Source organism: Astatotilapia calliptera, chromosome 15, assembly GCF_964374335.1.
Source record: "Astatotilapia calliptera chromosome 15, fAstCal68.1, whole genome shotgun sequence".
Taxonomy (NCBI): Eukaryota; Metazoa; Chordata; class Actinopteri; order Cichliformes; family Cichlidae; genus Astatotilapia; species Astatotilapia calliptera.
In genome coordinates this window covers 840,814-862,419 of record NC_137436.1, presented here as the reverse complement: position 1 = coordinate 862,419, position 21,606 = coordinate 840,814, and the positions used below count along the sequence as shown (strand labels likewise).

At 45.1% G+C, this 21,606-nt stretch overlaps 1 protein-coding gene across 3 annotated transcripts; it reads left to right on the top strand.

Annotated features, from left to right (window-relative positions):
- The first annotated feature begins 1,626 nt into the window (after positions 1 to 1,626).
- On the top strand, positions 1,627 to 21,038 carry cnstb (consortin, connexin sorting protein b). Of its 3 annotated transcripts, none has more exons than XM_026142592.2 (11): positions 1,627 to 1,748; positions 6,680 to 7,162; positions 9,461 to 9,570; positions 10,999 to 11,029; positions 12,131 to 12,217; positions 12,310 to 12,418; positions 13,001 to 13,022; positions 13,146 to 13,185; positions 14,040 to 14,293; positions 18,553 to 18,697; positions 18,820 to 21,038. In XM_026142592.2, the coding sequence occupies exons 2-11, from the start codon at positions 7,075 to 7,077 to the stop codon at positions 19,026 to 19,028; spliced, it is 1,095 nt and encodes a 364-aa protein (XP_025998377.2). In that variant the 5' UTR covers positions 1,627 to 1,748; positions 6,680 to 7,074; the 3' UTR covers positions 19,029 to 21,038. The 3 variants fall into 3 exon arrangements, with proteins under 3 accessions (XP_025998377.2, XP_025998375.2, XP_025998378.2); XM_026142590.2 differs by lacking the exon at positions 1,627 to 1,748 and adding an exon at positions 1,958 to 2,118; XM_026142593.2 differs by lacking the exon at positions 1,627 to 1,748 and adding an exon at positions 6,293 to 6,427.
- The last annotated feature ends 568 nt before the right edge of the window (positions 21,039 to 21,606 follow it).

The window sequence follows — 21,606 nt, the reverse complement described above, 5'->3', positions numbered from 1 at the left end:
AGGCAACGTCAAAGGTATGTGCCTTTTTTCACGTCACGCTGTGGCCACGTTACTGTTTACATGAGATGAATTGCAGAATGATAGAGACACAATACTGTTAATCTGACTGTCTGCAGGTTTTACACACAGTTACTGTCCCTCTGTTTACAAAGGCAGAGGCGTCACAGTGTGATTATCTTACGTGTAGTTGTTTTTTCCTGTGTAATAATGTTCAACATTGCTGTCAATACATTTTTTTAAAAATGCCTCTCTGTGCAAAATGGGTTCAAAAACATAAACAGCTGTGGGATCCTGTTTGTCTGTGATTTAAACAGCCCAGCGCTGCTCCCGACGCAGGGAAAACCAATCCTGCAGGGAGACCTACCTCGGCACCTGTGCAGGTGAAGCCAAAGGGCAGATTTGCTTCACCATATTTTCTAGTCTTTGGCTTAGAATGAAGTTGGTTTGGAAACATATTCAGCGACGCTTCATCTCCTGCTTTGCGTTTGTGTGGGAGCCCCGTCAAAAACCTGTCCATGATGCTAACAGTGTCCAAGCGCTCTTTTTTTTCCATACCGTGCCCCTCCCTTCAATGACTCTGCGCCCCCCCCCCCCCCCCTAGGGGGCGGGCCCCACACTTTGGGAACCTATCATTCCACTGTCTGCATCAGCTGTAAAACTTTGTGAGGGCAACAAGACAGAAAAAGACACACTGTGGGAGAGAGCCAGAGAGGAATAAGAACTAATGATGAAATGCAGAGTGGTGTATAAACACACAGCGAGTGAAGAAAAACACTTCATCATGTTCCAGAGTAAACATCTGGTTCTAAGATTGTCAGGGCCGAGTACAAGAACCTCAGTTTGATCTGAATTTAGGAGGACATCAGCGGTCATCCGGGTCTTTATGTCTATAAGACATTCCTGCAGTTTAAATAGTTGTTGTGTGTTATCTGCCTTGATGGCCGGTTAGATTTGGGGTTCATCTGCATAGAAGTGAAAATGCTGCCTCAGCTCTGCCGCTGTTTTTACAGCTGTTAGCCTGTGCTAGTGATAATTGTATTGAAGTGGATCTAACATTGTTGGACACAGACACTTAGCGAATAAACTCTCAAATCATGTAAGAACGTAATCTAAATGTTTATCAGGGAGAACGTGTGATTTCTGGACACCAAGCCTAACATTAGTGTACAGAACTTTATAACCAGCTGATGTTGTTGTTTAGCTGGCGCCTCGTCTGCTGTCCGACAGGAGACTCGCACGTCTGACCTGATAAGTGACAGTGACAGCGACAGTGTTGGGGATAAATAACCCGATACGTTTTCAACTGTTAGAGCCCTGACTCAGTTCATGAGATGTGGCTTGAGGTTACGAGGATGACATTTTATCCACATGCTGGCTGCCATGTCTCTTTCCTTCCCATTTTTGCTTCTTTGCTGAACGGGACCCAGATGTCGAACAGTCTGCAGACATGAATTTAAATTTGCCTCCATAACACACAAACACTTGCGAGCTCTCTCCTGCTCCAGCTTTGGTGGCAGCTCTGTAGTATTCAGGATGGTAATAATACTTACAGTTTTTGTATATCAAAGACCCATTACTATATGTAATTTAAATATAACAGTTTACATTTACAACACATCTGTGCCTAAAGGGCTAAATCTAATTGGTCTTCTCTTAAAAACACAGCGACGGTCTGTCTCTCAGGGTGTTCAATGAGATCACTGACGGCACAGGAGGAGGACGGAGAAAACATCATCGGTCTGATAAATGTAAGTAAGAGTGACAACACAACACAAATTGACGCACACATTTGAAACCATTCCCACTCTAATCCACAGCACGCTTTATCTGCTTTACGTGGCATCGTCTGACCGCTTTATGTCGCGTTACATAACCGCGGACACCCAGCCGGGAGCCAGTGCCACACATCTGCCAGGAGATGGCAGCCTCCACCACGCGCTTAAATAAATATATAAAGTTGTCATGAAGCGATGCATGTTTTGCAGTGAGGGGAAGGTGAAAATCCCCGGATAAGACAGTAAACAAGAAGCATGAGAGAGTGTGAGAAGAGAGAGTGAGGAGGAAAACACCGCGACGCTGCTTCATGTGGAGACAAACACAGAGAGGCTCCATCCAGCGGTGAGTACACCTCTCCATCCTGTGCTGCGGTGTCAGTGTGGCATGAACGTCAGCAGGCTCAGTGTAGTCATTTTAAACCAGATTAAAGACGGGCAGGGCAGCAAGTGTGAACAAACGCTTTCTGCGGCGATGTGAAACTACGGGGAGAAGCGCAATAAACTCGGTAGCTGACTTTACACGCGGACACGGCGACGCTAGCGTGTTTTGCTTTAACCTTAGTCTTCCCACGTTAAAGCTCTGGTGATGTGCGATAAAAAAAAAGCACGAAAATACGTTTAATGAGCGATGTGCACGTAAACGTCAGAGGCACGTGCACAGGGAGGCATTCGCCGCCACCCACTTGCCGCGCGACACCGGAAGTCAAACATCTGACAGAGTCCAAGCTGAACGCGCGCGTGTCCAGCGACAACTGCGTAACTTTGTCAGGATTACGTAAACGGCCACCTTTCCCTTTGTTAGTGTGCTGCTGCTCACCTGAGCCTGAGCTGTTCTTAATTATGTCAGAGAAGTCTAAACGTAGGAGCATAGGTGCGTTTGTTTTTACGCAATTTATTATGGCACCGACTATTGTGACCTATGACAGCATTGGAGGGCACACCCTCGGATAAACTAGCACTTGTCAACAGTGGGAAGGAAGAGCTCCATTTTTACAGGTAGAGGTCTCTGACAGAACCAGGCTCATCAAGGGACAGCCATGTAAATGCTGGAGGAGATATGTTCAGTGCATCATGGGAAGTCCCAACGCAGAGTCTGTGGTTCAGGATCGACAGGTTCACACTTAAAAACAAGCTTTACCCAGAAATGGAACTTAGCTACAGAGAAAACATAAAGATGTATTGTTTGAATTCAATTCAGTTTTATTTATACAGCGCCAAATCACAACACCAGTCGCCTCAAGGCGCTTTATATTGTACAGTAGACCCTACAATAATAGATACAGAGAAAAGCCCAACAATCACATGACCCCCTATGAGCAGCACTTTGGCGACAGTGGGAAGGAAAAACTCCCTTTTAACAGGAAGAAACCTCCAGCAGACCCAGGCTCAGGGAGGGGCGGGGCCATCTGCTGTGATTGGTTGGTGTGAGAGAAGGAAGACAGGATAAAGACATGCTGTGGAAGAGAGACAGAGGTTAATAACAGATATGATCCAATGCAGAGAGGTCTGTTAATACATAGTGAGTGAGAAAGGTGACTGGAAAGGAAAAACTCACAGATGGACAGATAGAGCTGGGTGTCATCAGCATAGCAGTGTAAATGTATGCTATGTCTTCTAATGATGCTGCCTAAAGCTGGGCAGACACTGTGCGATTTTTTTCAGTCGTGCGATTCAGCTCCTGCTCAAACTGCACGATTGACTCGCAGGGGTTAGAAGTTCATAGGTCACGATGCAGGGTCTCACACTATACGGCCCGATGCTCTGATGCGACCTGAGTCACACTGTGCGTCCATAAAATGAAGGTTATAACAGAAATTCTGTCGCTCGCTCTCCCTCTCTGTCTTTCACTCACACAGACACACCACCACCATCAACTTTGCTAAATTGCTAATGAAAAACATTGATCAGCTGTGATTGAGCAGCGATGTAGATCCAACTATTTTCACGGCTGTTGTGGTCGTGATAATTTTGTGAGGCCACATCGAAAAGGCTCGGATGAGCTTTCCAAAGTTCTACAAGTTGTGCCTCCATCGCTTGTGTCCAGATCACACGCTGCACTGTCGTGCTGCGCCGTCTTTTTCGCTGACATTTGTGTTTGCGTATGCGCAGTGTGACAAACTGCGGTGACACCCTCACGACGGTCGCGAGGATTTGAAATCCTCACGACCAAGCGATTGATGATCGGGAGCTGGTCGTGAGGTGTCAATCGCTTCTTGTTACCCCACGTATACTACACAATGCACGATGAAGGCCAAAATCGGGCCGATCGCCAAAACGGTTGCACGACTCAAAAATCAGCTCAAAATGGGCCAAAAATCGCACAGTGTGAGCCCAGCATAAGGGAAGCATGTATAATGTAAACAGAATTGGTCCTAGCATTGAACCCTGTGGAACTCCATAATTAACCTCAGTGTGTGAAGAGGACTCTCCATTTACATGCACAAACTGGAGTCTATTAGATAGATATGATACAAACCACTGCAGTGCAGTACCTGTAATACCTACAGCATGTTCTAATCGCTCTAATAGGATATTATGGTCGACAGTATCGAACGCTGCAGTGAGGTCTAGCAGGACAAGCACAGAGATGAGTCCACTGTCAGAGGCCATAAGAAGATCATTTGTAACCTTCACTAAAGCTGTTTCTGTGCTGTGCTGAGCTCTGAAACCTGACTGAAACTCTTCAAATAAGCCTCTGCAGATGATCTGTTAGCTGTTTGACAACTACTCTTTCAAGGATGTTTGATATAAAGGAAGGTTGGAGATTGGCCTATAATTAGCTAAGACTGCTGGGTCTAGAGATGCTTTTTGAGTAAAGGTTTAACTACAGCCAGCTTGAAGGCCTGTGGTACATAGCTGATTATTAGAGATAGGTTGATCATATTTAAGATCGAAGCATTAATTAATGGCAGGACTTCTTTGAGCAGTTTTGTAGGAATGGGGTCTAAAAGACACGTTGATGGTTTGGAGGAAGTAATTATTGAAGTTAACTCGGAAAGATCAACTGAAAGATCAGTTTGGTGTTAAGCTTTATAGGGACCTTTTATAAATTCTTAGGTTTGAAATGAGTTCCTTCCAAAATTAGCCGAAGCTCTCCACAGAAGTGGGAGAAACAACTATATCCGAAACATCACTGTGTTATGCTGAAGAGATCATCTAGAGCCGGACTGCACTTTGATCTAATACCAGTGTGAAGTGTTTTATCATGAACTTTAACTTTTAGAGAGAGCCTGGCATGCAGTTTTGAGGCTTTGGGGTTAACCTGAATGGTCCAGATTAGCAAAGAAACTCAGTATTTCAGCAAGGCCTGTGAAAACTTTTACTTTCACACGACTGTACCTCTTCTCTGCCCTGAAGTCTTTTCAGATTCAAACCACATTTTGATAAGTTTGTTGACTGATTTTTGGACATAGGTGTTACAATATGTGGTCTGGATCTGCTGATCCTTGTTGAATTTCCACAGCCAGCGATTAGCCAGGTTCCTATTTGGTGACCACCGTTATTTTTCTGGCATTAGAAAAGTCTTTTTGTTTTTCTTCTGGCAAATATGACTGGTTCTAGTTTGGGCTCTAGCACTGCTTTGTAGGGAAAACAGATATAAGTGACATTACACAGCAGGTGAAGTCCTGGATTGTCTCTTGAGTGCATTTGGGTTGTTTCCTGTTATTTCTAGTCTTGCTAATCTATGCTAAGCTAACTGTGGCACGCCTCAGAACTCCAAGAAAATGATTCAAATGTAAAATGTCAGAACATCCATTCTCTGCAGTTTATTTTCAAGCACCAGTTAAATTAAAAAAATAAAAGCATGAATCCATTAACAAGAGAATTCCCACCTCAACTTTACAATACAGCATTTGGTTTCTCCTAATAGGAATTACAGTGACAGGACAGGTGAGTGACTGTGGAAAAGGTCACAGGTAAATCATGGTGAACATGGTGTAAGAAGCCCTCGGGTCAGGTGTTGCTACCCTTGCTAATACTTAAGGCCTGTAAATGCTTGCACCTCACATTTCCCACTCTTATGCAAAGACAATCTGATGAGGAAAAACAAAAGGATTTCAAAGAGATCCAGATTTTCTGTCAAGCACTTGCATCAATTATCAGCAAATCAACTCTTGGCTCTGTATGATGTTACTGAAAGCAGATACCCGATATGGCCATCTCAGGCACGCAGCTTGGATTCTGAGCCCAGAAGCCCCACCCACTTGCTACGAAAGCTTTTTGAGGGGCAGCCAGTCACAAGAAAGGGGGCTTAGAGGGAGGGTAAAGGAGCTAGAGCAGCTGGTTTCAGAGCGTGCACAGTGTAAAAACTGACACATGCAAAGCCACACCAGGAGTGAAAATATGGAGCTGTAAATGACACATATTATCAGCTGTGACATAAATTTGAAAGGAATATTTGTGTCAGTTTGTAGTATTATTCCTATTGTATTCTGTACTATATGGACAAAAGTATTGCAGGACCAACACTTTACACCTACAGGGGCTGCGCGGCCACGGACACCTGTGCCAAATCACCATCGTTAAGCCTGCTGATGGCGTGACATTACGCTGCTTTGGTTGGTCCACCGGGCAGGACTTTCCCACTGCATACAACATGTCGCCTGCAGAAATGAGCCCCACTTCCCAAACTGCACTTTCTGTAAGAAGAAGTGAGTCTAAAATAGTAATAGTGTACAGAGTACGTCTTTGGTCATTCACAGCGCAGCTCTGAGCCCCCCCTTTGTTATCTGTCGTGGTTTAGACACAAACACAGTTAGTGCATGACAGAGCTGCTGTTTAAGCAGCTGTAGTGCTTATATGTAAGTCTCTTTTTCTCTGGTTTGCTATTAAATATGCAAGGCAAGTGTGATGTTTACATTTTTTTTCTAAAATTCTCCTTATTCTTCCTAATTCTTTGACAGCTTGACGGGGATCTGGGAAGGAGGCTCCAGGGAATTCTGTGTCAGAGAGAAAAGGGACAAATAAAGCCCACGGGATTGGAGGACTGCAAGAAGCCTGCAAAGGCAGGGACCTACATCCTTCACAGCCCCGTCTGCTTTCACTGTGGTGGACATTTCAAACCGCGCCATTCTCGGCCAGGAGACGTGATGCAGGATTAAATCTCATGCTCCCTCGAGAGTGATCCCAAACCACTGCTATGGCCTCAGGTGCTCTTGACTCTTTACCAGAGGTTAGTGGGATACCAACGTGGAAGAACGCTGATCAACATTAGACACAGTTAATCGTTTTTCAGTGAGGGTGCAGGGGAAAAGGCCCAGCCACGGCCCACGAGAGGACTCCTGCAGCGACAGAGGAGATGGGTAACAAAAACACCAACCTGCCCAAAGGCCCTGAAGCCGAGGCCACACAACCAGACGAAGGGGAACTCATCAGCAGTGCCACGGGTAAAAGGCTTTTGTCTCCATCCTCTTATAATGTCGTTCACAAAAGCCGCGTGGCTTTTTAAAGTTTGAGCACTGAACAGATGTTATCATTCTGTTCATGTCAGCGAGTGTAGGCATTTAAAATGTGTTGCTCAAATATGTGATCGAAACACTTTGTCATGTTCAAATAAAGCAGAGTGAGACCCACAGACCTGCAGAGGACTGCTGACTAAGAGCTGTTCAGCACAGTTTAAAGTCTGTCGTGTGTTGGCAGACCCTGACTTCCCACACACTGTTATGCTGCAGCAGAAAAGGTGAAGCTTGAGGTGATCGCCACAAAGCTGAGCTTGTAACGTGCTGAACAGCTGCAGCTGATCGTCCTGACTAATTGTAGTTCACAGCATCGAGCAGGCTGTCTGTGACCGTTTGTCAGGTGGCTTTAGGCTCTAAAGTATTCTCTGAGGACGCGACGCACACACACACACACACACACACACACACACTTACAGTATACTTACTGTGTGTTCACTACCAGGAGACTTACATACAAACTTCCAGCCTGTAAACTGCGCCTGCACTGTGAACTATAAGTATTCAAACTTCACTCTTTTGGATACACATTAGTAACTGAGCGTCTGACACGTTTACCTTGTTTCTCTTTTGCTAGCAAAAATAAACAAATAAAAATGCTGGAGCTAAGCTAGCTCTCAAATAAAAGATGGAGACAGCTGTGATGTCTGAACTACTTTGAACCTGCATTCTTTCAAATGGGTGTGTGTGTGTGTGTGTGTGCGTGTGTGTGTGTGCGTGTGTGTGTGTGCGTGCGTGTGTGTGTGTGCGTGTGTGCGTGTGCGTGCGTGTGTGTGTGTGTGTGTGTGTGTGTTAGATCAAACTAAAGTTATCACCATCACTGTAATGCAAAGAATAATGTAAGATCAAAAACTTCAATTTATGCTTAATGCAAAGCTGGTTATATACTTCTAATGAACTAATAATGGCATATTAAAATATTAAATGATAATGAGAAAAACATCCCCTCCTTATTCTACAGCGTGCGTGTGTGTGTGCGCGTGTGTGTGCGTGTGTGTGTGCGCGTGTGTGTGCGTGTGTGTGTGCGTGTGTGTGTGCGTGTGAGTGTGTGCGTGTGTGTGTGCGTGTGTGTGCGTGCGTGTGCGTGTGAGTGTGTGCGTGTGTGTGTGCGTGTGTGTGCGTGCGTGTGCGTGTGTGCGTGTGTGCGTGTGTGTGTGCGTGCGTGTGCGTGTGTGCGTGTGTGCGTGTGTGTGTGTGCGTGCGTGTGTGTGTGTGCGTGTGTGTGTGTGCGTGTGTGTGTGTGCGTGTGTGTGTGCCTGTTTAGGGTCACACAGCAACGTACTTTCTGCACATGCTCAGTGTTTTGCTGTTGTGTTTCTATCAGTCTTGTTTTTGCTTTTTCACAGTTTTTGCACAAACTGCACTTTATGCAGTCCTGCATTGATTGTCTGTTATATGTAGCACCAGGGTCGCCTCGCCTCACTGTGTACTGTCCCACTGATCACATGACTTCACAGTTTGAGTGACGTGCAGTCCAAAAAACACCAAGACTGCGACAGCGAAAAAGTTGATGCTTCCCCACAGTCCTGAGCTCTGGGTCGCTGCTATGTTGCACTGTGACACATGCATCTTCTCACATGCTGTTTGAGCATGCTAAGAAGCATTTTAGAACAGATTCACAGGTTCGTGTAAGCGCGGGCACTTCTCTGTGAATGCTGCACAGGTAATACACGTGCACACTGTACACACAGGTTGTGTGTTGGAAAAAATATTTTTCATGCTGCTTGGGAGACTGATCCCACCGTCGTATGAAGGACTGTGATTAATGATTAGCATACAGACTGTAGACACGATTCCCCGTGTCTGCACTCTTCAGTTTGTTATACGTACTATTCACTACTCTGTCATCTGACTCTTAAAAGTGAAAACTGTCTGAGTGTAGCTGTTGTCGCTTACACACCAGAGTGGACTGTCTCTTTGTTAGGCGCCCTCCTCCTGGTGGACTTCCAGATTCTTTTGGATCGTAGGTTTTCTGTCATCAGGTTTCCGACAGAGACCTAAACCTGATGGCATAGTGGTGACATCACAGGATGAGGCCACTTGAGAAAGCTTCTCCACGGCCACAGAAGGCATTCAAGAACTGGTTTACAGACAGAAACTGCTAATAATCCAGACAACAGGTTTTTGTGCCTTTCTGCAGCTGACCGGTCACACTAAAATGTTGAGAAAACACTGAAATCTTACTGATTTGATCATTTTTCATATCATGTCTGTGCTTCATGTTTTTAGAAAGTGTCTCCAGAGATGAATCGCAGGGCCCCACCCCAGAGCTGCTGGCCTCCCTGCAATCCCTCGGAGAAAACAACGACTACACGCTGCTGCCACACTCCTTGCACCAGGTGTGTGTGATGGTTTGAGAGCACCTGTGAAGAATATTCCAGAGGGACTTCTCAGTGTCTTTATTTAGTCTGTGTGCGAGAGTGCGCTTACATCCACAGCACGTCCCTCACTGAGCCCTGGTTGCACCGTCTGTTTATTGTTTAAAGGGTCAGCTATTTGAAAGTGTTCTGCAGTGACCTGGCAGCCCCCCCCCATCTGTGTTCAGCACACATGCTAATTAGAAGAGAGGTTTCAGCCCTGTGTTCGCTTTAAAAGGATCCTCGTGCAGCACTTTTCCTGTCACTGTTCCCTAACAGCACTCACAACACGGTTCATTTGTTTCAGCTACTGCACTCGTTTGCTTTGCAGCCGGCTGCAGCTGAAACAAAGGGGAAGCTGTTTTGCTCGAAATTCTCATAATGGAAAGGAGAGCCGGGGCAGAATCAGCTGACGTGTAGATTCAAGTTGTTTCGGCAAGTCCGCTGAAAATACAAGGAATTTCTGTTGTTGTGAGGGACGCCACAGAGGCAGGAAATACACCTTTAGCAGAAACGTGTCGTAAATGCTGCTACCTGCTGTTTCAGAGCACTGAATGTGTCATTAAATATATTTGTCTAAAAGTAAAGATACCCAAAAGAACTCACACAGCTAATAAGAAAATGTTGGAATTATTTGGATTTTGTGGGATAGAAATGTTTCTGCTCTCATACACAGATCCTTGAAAAATAATGAATTCATGTTTAATATGAGAATCTGCTGGGTTTTAGTAGATTACAGTGGATACGCAGTAGAGCAGCTGTGTTTAAAGGGTGGGGTCTCTCACTGTCGGGACTGTTTGTGTGTCGGGCATGACGTTCCTGCTGCTTATTGCAACAAGTTCACAGGAATGCTGACACATGCAAGCTCTTTACCTGCATATCACTGCCAACATCATCGGGACGGCTGTAAATACAGAGCTTCATAAAAGTCATAAAAATGATGAAGCTACCACATCTTTTTTATCAAAATGTCATCTTCAAAAGACCCAACAAACACTTTCTGGCACTCCGGATGTTGGAACTGATGAACAGGAGGGATGGACGAGGAAAAGGCTTCACATCTGGCCAGATACTGAACTGCTGTCTCTTCACTAGATGATCCTTTTTCCAGGATGGTCTGTGTGATTTATGCTGCTCGTTTGTTTCTAATCTTAAAGGCATCTGTGAGGCAGGTACGCCACCACCGGCCGTAAGCTGCTGCACGTGACTGTGTGTTTCTCAGGTCGTCTCCGTGGCGGCGGTTCCTGGTAGAGGAGATCATGTGACCCTCGTCTTTGAAAGGATTTAGTGCGACTCAAACAGAAACATACATTCAGCCCCAAATGTAGAGTAAGAGTAGCTGAAGCTCTGCTTCACAGATGGATGATGACGTGTCTAATGAAGCGTCTTTTTTCCTGTCTCTTCTTTTAGATTGCAGAGGCCTACTCACTCAAACAGGACTGTATCCTTCCAAGGGCAGCTCATATCTCATTGTGACACTTGCACTCAGTCACTGGTGTTTTGTAACTGAATCATAACTGAGCTAGACGGCAGGCATTATAATGAAAAAGGGTGTAGGAGCATGTGCAGCACGGACCCTCACCTCATGTTTACATTAGCTCCCTTAACTTTGGGGCTGGGCGGCGTACAGGGTCAAAGGTAACACTGCTGAGCAAACGCTGTTATAATTGAAAGGTGGAGGGCAGAAAACCTCAGTAAGGGTTCGTCTTTCTCTTTGTGGACTTAATGCGGTTTTCTGTGTCTCTCAGGCGATGGGTGTTCCCCATGTTTTGGCTTGAGGCCCAAGGGGCTCGCAGTGTTTCCTCCTGCTGTTTGTGCTGTTGCTGTGGTGACAGCTATGGGCTGTCTCGCTGTAAGGAGTGTGGTGTGTACGTAATGAGTTTATGTGTGAGGAGACAGACAGAGGTCCTGATTGATCAGAAAAGGACGAAGTCTGTGAGGCAAAGAGAAACACGTCCTGCAGAGAAAGCACAGCAGAAGCAACAAAGGGAGGTTTGGATCGTGAACACGTCACGGCTAAAAAAACTGACGTGACTGTAGAGTATGAAAACATCGATTCTTGCTTTTTTAAAGTCATGTGTCACGTTTGTCTCGGCTGACGGGTAGTTTAACCCTCAGTGGTAGCTGGCAGTAGCTTTCTCTGTCACGGTGTTTCATATTCAGCTGATGTTGTTACACCAAATGACATAAATCCCAAAGTTGCTAATTGTTCTACCTGCCCTTCAGACTCTAAGCTTATCGATGCCCTTCACTTTGCAGTGCGTCGTTTATATTGTCCAAATAACTTCGAGCATGTCAGGACTATTCACTTCATAAAACAGCCGACAATTCAATTTCCTAGTAATTAACATGTAGTTGTTACAAATTTGACGTATTAGCAAAGATGGTTTGGTGAAAGTATTTTTAACTGATGGCTGTCAGGGACACAGGTCGTCTTACAGACCTCCTTAAATACACTCTGCTTTTTGTGTTATGGCCTTATGTTATTGATGTTATTTTAGGAGCCAGTGTGTGTTGTGTCTTTAACTGGTCGTGCTGCCAGACCAGTGGGCCATCCAGTTCTTACAGCTGGAGAAGCTCTACCATGAACGCCTGCTCTCCAACCTCACAGTCCTGCAGGAGAACTGGGGTTTGGCATCTTATCAGTCCTAAAAAACACACACAACATATTCTTGTGGCAAAATGAAACTGCGTGTGATTGTTACACTTATGTGTTCGCAGAGAGCCAAGAGAGGGAGAAGGACAGCGGCAGCAGCTTGCCTCCTGAGACAGACGGCATGAGCGAGAAACACTTTGAGACGCTGAGCCAGATGTGCAGAACTCACCTCAGGTAAACCACAGTGGGACGCTCTGCTGCCTGTCGCGTGTCTGTGATGTGGCTCCGCTCATACACAGACGAGTCGAGCAGCTCAGTGTCTGAAGTGAATGCTTTCATTCCCTCCTTTTGCCGTCATCGCTGCCACACAGAAAGCTTTTAGCACCAGTTTTGCTTTAACAATCTGCTGCTATCTTTGTCTCTCTGACGAGGACAAATCAAGAAGTTGAGACTGAGCCACGGTATCGATGATGCGTGAGGATAGAGGGAGGAATGAAAACCAATTTGAATAAGTGTAAATATGAATATCAATATTGCAGGAAGGGCACCAAAGATTTGCCCTGTAGATTCATTTCCGCTCGATGCAGACAGACAGCAGGAGTTTGCACGCCGGACGCTGGTGGTCACGCTCTGATCCAGCTGCTATGTTACTGCAGGCCAGAGTCTCTGCAAGCAGGAGGATGTAGTTTGACTGAAGAACAGATGAGAGCCTGACAAATGTCTAAAGTTGTTTTCTCATAGGTTCAGTAATATATTAACGTCCTCTCCTCCTCTTTTCTCCTGCTGCCTGCCTGGCCTGTGTTTGGAATCACTCAGACCATCCATCAGTGTGGAACAGGTAGGACAGACCAGCAGCCAGGCTGTTCAGGCTGTTCAGGCTGTTCAGGCTGTTCAGGCTGTTCAGGCTCAATTTAAGACCTTTACTTTGCATTAAAGTTGTCGACTATGTTTCAATCACCAGAACAAGCTCAACACGACACTACAGCCGCATCGTGATGAAGGTAAACACGTGTCTCTGTTCAGAACTGATACCAAAGAATCACCACAGATGATGATGTGTTTAGAAGTGTGTACTCCATGCTGCGTGTTCAGCAGCCTGACAGCAACATTTATGGCAGCTTTCAGTTTGGTGTATTTTACATTCAGAAATAACTGCAGTGAGCTAACTGTAGATATGACAACGTTTGACTTTACAGTTGAACAAAGGTAGTAAGAGAAGAAGAACTTTATTTATCCTGAGGGAAATTCTTTTGTCATACACATGCTCAGCAAGAGAGACAGAGTAATAAGATATACAATAATAAATAATTATGTATATTGTTACTCAGCATAGGGGCAGCACAGTTCCACGGTGGTCAGCACTGTTGCCTCACAGCAAGAAGGTTCAGTTCCATCATCCGGCCGGGGAGTTTGCATGTTCTCCCGTGGGTGGTTCTCCCCGGGTACTCCGGCTTCCTCCCACCGTCCAAAGACATGCACTTAGTGGGGATAGGCTAATGGATGCCCATAGGTGTGAATGTGTGTGTTAGCCCTGTGTTAGCCCCCCGCCTCTCGCCCTATGACAGCCAGGATCGGCTCCAGCGCCGCGACCCTGAAAAGGATAAGTGGAAGCAGACGGATGGATTACTCAGCATTTTGCAAAATGTAAAAAATGGGAAAAATATCGTAGCGTGAGTAAAGTAATGTGGTAATATCGTACCCTGCTGAGTTCACCTTTGGGTGCTGAGGTGAACCTTGTGTTTGTGAACTAATGGGACGGTTGGTAATTAGATTTTCACCTATGCAACCAAAACAATGCACAATGAGCGCATCGTGGCAAAGTGTAAGTCATACGATTTTTCCATTTCTGTTCCAGCCAACACGTCAGAAACTACGCACCAGGAGGAAGTGAAGGAACACAGCTTGATTTTGGAGTCAGAGCGTTCATCACCACAGACGGGCTGTGAGGAGGAGGACGGAGATACATGTGAGGAAGGGCAGGAAGTAGAAGAAGAAGAAGAAGAGCAGTGTGAGGAGACACCAGAAGAGGAAGAGGTGAAAGTGGAGTGGCCAACAGGAGTACCTCAGGCATCAGACAAGGACCTGGCCAAACTGTCCCACAAGGAGGGGGTAGGACTGCACTTTAGCTGCCTTTACACCCGCGTTAGCGCCACTCGAGGATATGAAATGACAACAAATGAGTATGTTGTCATGTCAGATATTAAATTAATACTGTACTGCACAAAAGTCTTGAGCTGCTGGTTATTTCTTGATATTTTGTAAGAAAATGGGGATGAAGACGACAGAGTTTGCACAATTCCAGCAGGATTTTATTCCTGTTTTAAGGACATGACTTTCAGATTCTGTTCATGTGCTGCAGATGGGTTTTTGTCTCTGCTGCTTTCCTCCAAGCTTTGAGGGCCACGCTGCACACCACGTGCCACGTTTGGGCTACTAGCTCTTTGGGAATCACCTCGTTGGGGCAGAACTAGCACTTTGGACCTATCAGGCATCTTTCATAGACTCAACTGAAGAAAGGGGAAAACTCATTTTATGGAAAGCTGCTGGTAACAAAGTGTCTAAAGATACCATTTAAAATTGGTTCATTGCTGTTGTCTTTGGTCTGTAGACACAACACTGGCTCTTTTTTGTGCTTGAATGATTCATTGGTATGTGTTAGGTCAAAAACAAGGATGAAGATTCCTCTGAAAATGAGGAACAAGGTACAAGTTAGGGTTGGGCGATTGGACGAATATGTCAACTATCCATGAAAGGCTGAGCCCATCGGCGACCCGAGTACAAGTCTGACGCTCAAAGCAAAACAGAAAGAAATTAGGATTGGCTCAAGACTTTTGCACAGTACTGCATTGGCACAAATATATTTTCACTTTCCATCCAACACCTTTCATTTATTCCCTTTTCCTTCCTGGCTTGTTTCCTTTATCCTTTCCACATGCTGAGCAGCTCAGTTCTTCCTTGGACACTCCCACGGATCATATCCGTCATCCCTGAATGAGACCTTCATCATTTTTCTGTTGAGAAAGCCTCCACCCATGTTCACTGGTGTGGCCTCACACTTGGGACGTCCACCCTGCCAAGTGTGTTAGATTATTGAGCCAAGACGTCATGTTCTGGCTGAACCACTGAGCTGAAGGGGCCTGGTTCCTGCAGGGGTGGGGATGTAATCACAGGATCCAGGCCTTGCACTGATGGCTTCGGGATCATGGCTCATTTAACTAGAAACTATCCCTTTCTATCAAATTTCACACGGTTTTGAATGCTTTTCATCAGCAATATTTGTACTTCCTTACATGGTAAATGGCCTGTATTTGTAAAGTGCTTTACTCGTCCCTAAGGACCCCGAAGTGCTTTACACATCCAGTCATCCACCCATTCACACACTGGTGATGGCAGCTACATTGTAGCCACAGCCACCCTGGGGCGCACTGACAGAGGCGAGGCTGCCGGACACTGGCGCCGCCGGGCCCTCTGACCACCACCAGTAGGCAACGGGTGAAGTGTCTCGCCCAAGGACACGACGACCGAGACTGTCCGAGCCGGGGCTCGAACCGGCAACCTTCCGATTAGAAGAAACATGAAAAATCTGACTCAAAACCCTCCAAAATGTCACGACAAACATTGTGTGACTTGGACAAATTATTTATATGCTTTGACTAAACGCTGCGATGAGCTCAGGCAGCACGTTGGCGGGCTCGGAGAGCTCCACAGCGCTTTCTGTCTTTTATACAAATATAACACTGTCGAACTTTTAATCCCCGGTGGAAAAATTGTTACTCATTTTAGCCAATAGGTGAACCTATATAGATTTCAATTTGTGACGATTGCTGGGTGAATGTTGGCCCTGAAGTGGTTAGAAAATTGCAGTTTGTCTTACAGCCAATCAGTGGGTGGATTTTTTTAACAAATGTTAAACGTGTGTGTGCATGGCGGGGTGTAACTACTGACACTGACAGACACAGGAAAGCGTAGCCAATCCTGTCTGCTGAGGTTCACCTCAGCTGATTCCTGCCTGTGAAATGGAGCTTTCCATTGTGATTGTGTTGTTGGTGCTTTCTAAAGCATCTTTCATGAAGCTGTGATGAATAACATGGCCTCATTGATGGCCCCGCCCCTCTGTGAGCCTGGGTCTGCCAGAGGTTTCTACCTGATAAAAGGGAGTTTTTCCTCCCCACTGTTGCCAAGTGCTTGCTCACAGGGAAATGTCCAGTTGTTGGGATCACCTCTGTATTATTGAAGAATCTTTAGCTTACGATACATAATGCTAATGTTTCTGTCTTGGTAAGTAAAGTTCCAGTATTTTGTACATAAGTTACCTGGCATTAAAGGTAGCTAAGCAGGTATGAGTATCTCGTGCACCTTTATCAGTCCAGCTCGGTAACCAAGCTTCTGAGCTGATAACTTCTCCACTGCTGTTGAAATGTGGTCCCTTTGGGTCCACAAAAACAGTATGGTAGCAGGTAAAGCTCCAAATGAGCTTTGTCCCTTTTTGGATAAAGTCTGTGAGAGGGTAACTGCTGGCAACCGTGGCGAGTTTTCCTCTAGTATAATTATGAGATTGGAATTTTTGTGGTTTTGAGTGAATTCTTTTAGATGAGAACAAGGACAAAAGGTTTATCAAACCATATGTTTTTCCCCATAATGTCTGATCCTGGCTGTATTTGTGTCCCAGAGTGTGCAAAAAGTCTGTCTGTGTAGAGTTAACTGTGACCAGTGGAACATCGAGCGCGCCGCTAACAATGTGGCCTCACACAGTAAATAAAGGCACGATGAGGCTGACTGTTCACTGTCACTGCAAATGGGCCCTCTGTGCTGGGCAAAGATGTTGAACGCAGTTCCTCCCTCTGACCCTTCGAATACTGAGCTTGCCCAATCGTGACTTCCTCCTGAAACACATTATTCAGGCCAACACGGAGAATAATGTCTGCCTCTGTGTGTGCAGCTGTGTGTCTGCTTCTCCCACTAACAAAATCATAAATCACAACTAAATTTTAAAATGTTCACGTCCAAAGCTGTGGATGCTTATAATCACAGGCTTGAATGCCATGACAGTGCTTCTGCTTTGATTAAACTAAAACGACTAATTCGACTCAGGCATTGGTGAAAAAAGTTAAATGTATGTGAATGAATGTTTTTCTTTCCACTTTCACCAACGTCGTGCTCACAGGGGGTCGTCTGATTGTTGGGCTTTTCTCTGTAGCATTTTACAGTATAAAGTGCTAATGTTTCCGTTTTGGTGAGTCAAGTTTTATCAGCATGTCACTTTTAAAAAGCAGGTTTGTGTATCTGTTGCACCTTTACGAATGCAGCAAGGAAGCAACTGCTGCTGTAAGGCCTGTAAGACGATTTGCAAACATTTTGAATTTTACAGCGAGAAAAAGATTATTCACTAGAAAACTTTGTAGACTGTTGTTAATCAGAGGTGGTTGTCTCAGTAAATTCACCCCGAGTTCAGACTGTACAGTGCTCAGAGAAATGGCAAAACCCCGCAAGAGCTACAGCTCAGGACTCTCCAGTCCCAGCATGTTAAATGTTAAAGTTCATGGCAGCACAGTTGGAAAAAGTCTGATGGCGTCTGGTTTGTTTGAAAGGAGAAACACTCTCTCAAATAAAAGAACATGGCAGCACAGCTTAAGCTGGTTTTGAATAAACTATAAGACTTCTGGAACGATGTCCTCTGGAGATGTTTGTCCATAACGCACAGCAGCACACAGTTTGGCAAAAACCTAATACAGCAGATTGGCACAAACACCTCACAGCAACCGTCAAGCCTGGTGGAAAAGGGCTTATCGTTCCGGCTTTGAATTGCAGGCTGAGAGCGATGAATCTCAGCAGCAAAAGAATCAAGATGTTGGATTGGCCCAGTCAAGGTTCAAATGTCAGCCTGACTGAAAGGCTGTGCATGAATGGATGCTCACAGAAAAGTGCACCAAAGTTCGTATTTCCTCCACAGCAGTGTGAGACCACAAAGTCATGCAGAAAATCATTAATGCTGCTAAAGGAGGCTCTACAATCACAGGATGTACTGAGAACTTCAGTGTTGGTGCACATAATGTTTAATTATCGTTTTGCATTTTGCCTTCACAAACCGCTCCAGCTCATTGGACGAGACGGTCAGCGTTACAAAGTAATGGTGTTACTGCCTGTTGTTGGCGAGTTCTTCTTTATTTTAGCACATCCATCAGAATCAGAAGTGATCCTAATAATAATGGACTGATACCAACTAACTCTGCGTTTAAAGGTTTCCTCCTTTAATATCCCAACATGCACAGAACGTGACGATCATCTTTTCATTGTTTTTGTCAACATGAGCAAACTCCCCAAAGCTGCTGTGCTTCCTTCTTTATGTTCTGTCTCTGTGTCTCCTCCAGAACTCGTCCCCAGACGGTCTGGTTTCCATCCTGAAAAGGAGGAGAGCATCGCTGGACGGGTTACCTCCCCCAAGCAATACTACTAATAAACAAACTTCCAAACGCAAAGTTCGGTTCAGTGAGCCGGAGGACGGGAGCGAGCACGGTACAGTCAGAGCTTCTTCTGCTGCTGCAGTTTGTTTCAGATAGAAAAGGAATTTAAAATGTTTCATGTTTGATGATGGTGAACTCGGAGGATCTGACACAGCGTTGGTCCCTGTCTTACAGATGAGGTGGGCGGAGACTCCTGCCTGATCCTGCTGTTGCTGTGCCTCGTTACTGTGGTGATCAGTGTGGGTGGGACTGCGCTCTACTGCACCCTGCTGGACACTTACTCCAACATCTGCACCGATTTCACTCACAATGTCGACTTTTATGTCATGAACGTGCGGAGGCTCGTTGAAGGGCTCGGGCGCTGGCTGCCCTTTCGGACTTAACACCCTTAATCTGCGTCATCCATCATCCAGACAAGAACTGCCAACAATGAGCGGCTGCAGTGCTGAGCTAACACGACGGCGCAGGGACGAAATGTAAACAAAGATACTTGTGAACTGTAATCAGTAACTACACTGGTGCTTGTAGCGACACCGTACGGTAACGTGCTCCAAATCTCACCTCAGAATCAAAACGTGGTGACGTGTGCATGTAAGCGTTAAAAAAAATACTTGTTTACTACGCTCCGTGTGGTTGCCATAGATACCACACGAGAGGGCTCACGTGTCTCGGCTCTGTTTATATAAAAACAGAAGGTGTTTGCAGGGCTCCGCTCACGTTTGTAGCAGCAGCTGTAACTTTTGATCAATTTGTCTCATAAGTTCCAGATTTTTGTTGTTTTATTTGTACTTGTGTAGAGAAAAGCTGTCGTTCAAATCCACAGGATCATGTGTGTGTGTGTGTTTTTAGGATGATCAACCAAATAATGATTTCCCAGCCCGCCCACATTTTATTTCCTATTACCTTTATTCTGCTATCAATAGCATGGAGGACCAGAAATGCCAAAATATAAAACCATATAGAAATAAAAGACTCAGAGAATGAGTTAATGTGTCCCAAAGCGTCTTTTTGTTCTACATCATTATGCAAATTACTGCAGGAGTGATATTTAGGGGGGGTATATAGGGGCGATCGTGGCTCAAGAGTTGGGAGTTCGTCTTGTAATCGGAAGGTTGCCGGTTCGAGCTCGGTCGTTGTGTCCTTGGGCGAGACACTTCATCCGTTGCCTACTGGTGGTGGTCAGAGGGCCCGGTGGCGCCAGTGTCCGGCAGCCTCGCCTCTGTCAGTGCGCCCCAGGGTGGCTGTGGCTACAATGTAGCTGCCATCACCAGTGTGTGACTGTGTGGATGACTGGATGTGTAAAGCGCTTTGGGGTCCTGAGGGACTAGTAAAGCTATACAAATACAGGCCATTTATCTCAGCGATATCCTGAGTGAAGCAGTGGCTGCCAACGATCGTCAATTCATTCGCATCATCTGCAAACTGGTGCAGAAATGCGAAGTAAAATTTACATTGAAAGGGAATAAAGTTTAAAAAATACCTTAATGAATGCAAAGCTAAATATTAAGGAAAGTTATGATTATTATAACAATTATAAGGATCTATGTTTTACTTAATGTTTTTCATGATACTTCATACCTTTTCGTTTAAGTTATTATTTTGGCAGGTTTGGTCCTCCACAGTGTAAGGGGTAGTAGCTGTGCGCTTACCTCCATTCTTGTGGTTATTCTCTATGTTTCTCTTATTGTAATATGACCAGATGAAGAAGAAATGTTAGACTGTGCTAGACTAGAACCCTATTCAAAATAATAGCAGCATTTCATACTCCACAGTGATGAAGCTTTAAATGTAGATTGAGGGAGAGTGGTTTGAAATGCTGCAGACTTCTTTGTGGTCATCGCAGTTTGCCATGTACCGGTTAGTAGCTGCTCCACAATCTCAGGCACTTCCTGTGTCCATGCTTTAGGTGCTCGATGTTCTCATGGTTATGTGTGTGAACCTCTGTTCTAAGTCACGATTTGTGATTACAAACTGAATTCTACTGAAAGAGAGAAAAGGACGGTGTCTGCATCTGGGACCAGATCGAGTTAAAAACAGGCATTTATGGAGCAGCAGTTGTGTTTTTTGGCTGGTTCAAGCAACAGAAACACACACACCTGTAGACTGTGTATGTGACTGGAACATGAGAGCATGCTCCTTTTTCATTTCCTTTATATGAACATTTTTATCTTCTCTTTCCTTTCCAACGTCAGATGTTACAAAGTGACAAACGCTGCCTGTGTTGTCAGTGTGGATACTGCTGCATTAAGCAATCCGCCTTTATGTTTCTATGTGTCTGTTTATTTGTGTCCCCAAGGGAACACAAAAACGATTAAATAACAAACAGCAACCATTGTTTTCTTTTTATGGTTACAACAAACAAACAAAAAATAAAGATTTGTGGTCAGTTGTGATTTACGTGGATGTTTCTATAGATCTTTGATCGTTTCCCTTTGTGTAATTTCCATACTTGGCCACTAGATGTCCCTGTAAACCACAGAATCATCAGCTGATAGCTCCTTCACACACAAACTACTGCAGTACTACAAGATGAATATGCTATCAGGGCTGATATAGGCTGTAAATTATTCTGTTAGCAACGCAGTCTGAGCCAGCTGTGGTTAGCACTGTTGCCTCACAGCAGGAAGGTCCTGAGTTCAATTCCACCATCAGGCCGCGGTCTTTCTGTGTGGAGTTTGCGTGTTCTCCCCGGGTACTCTGGCTTCCTCCCACAGTCCAAAGACATGCAGATAGTGGAGTTAGCTTAACTGGAAACGCTAAATTTCCCATAGTTATGACTGTGTGTACCCCGCCTCTTGCCCTGGGATAGCTGTCCCTGAAAAGGACAAGCAGATGAGAATCGATGGTTAGTTTGTAGATGATCGTTCCTTGTTGACATGATTACAGATTAATGCCAAATACTGTGCTGAGGTGTTTGGTAGTGAACTAGTGAAAATAACAGGCATCAAAATTTGAAGGTTA

What these genes read in the sequence shown, in the direction of transcription:
- cnstb (XM_026142592.2), top strand. Translation starts at nt 7,075, where the DNA reads ATGGGTAACAAAAACACCAACCTGCCCAAAGGCCCTGAAGCCGAGGCC. An exon ending in ATGTGCAGAACTCACCTCAG is followed by an intron (nt 12,419 to 13,000) that starts GTAAACCACAGT and finishes GGAATCACTCAG; the next exon opens with ACCATCCATCAGTGTGGAAC. An exon ending in ACAGCCGCATCGTGATGAAG is followed by an intron (nt 13,186 to 14,039) that starts GTAAACACGTGT and finishes TTTCTGTTCCAG; the next exon opens with CCAACACGTCAGAAACTACG.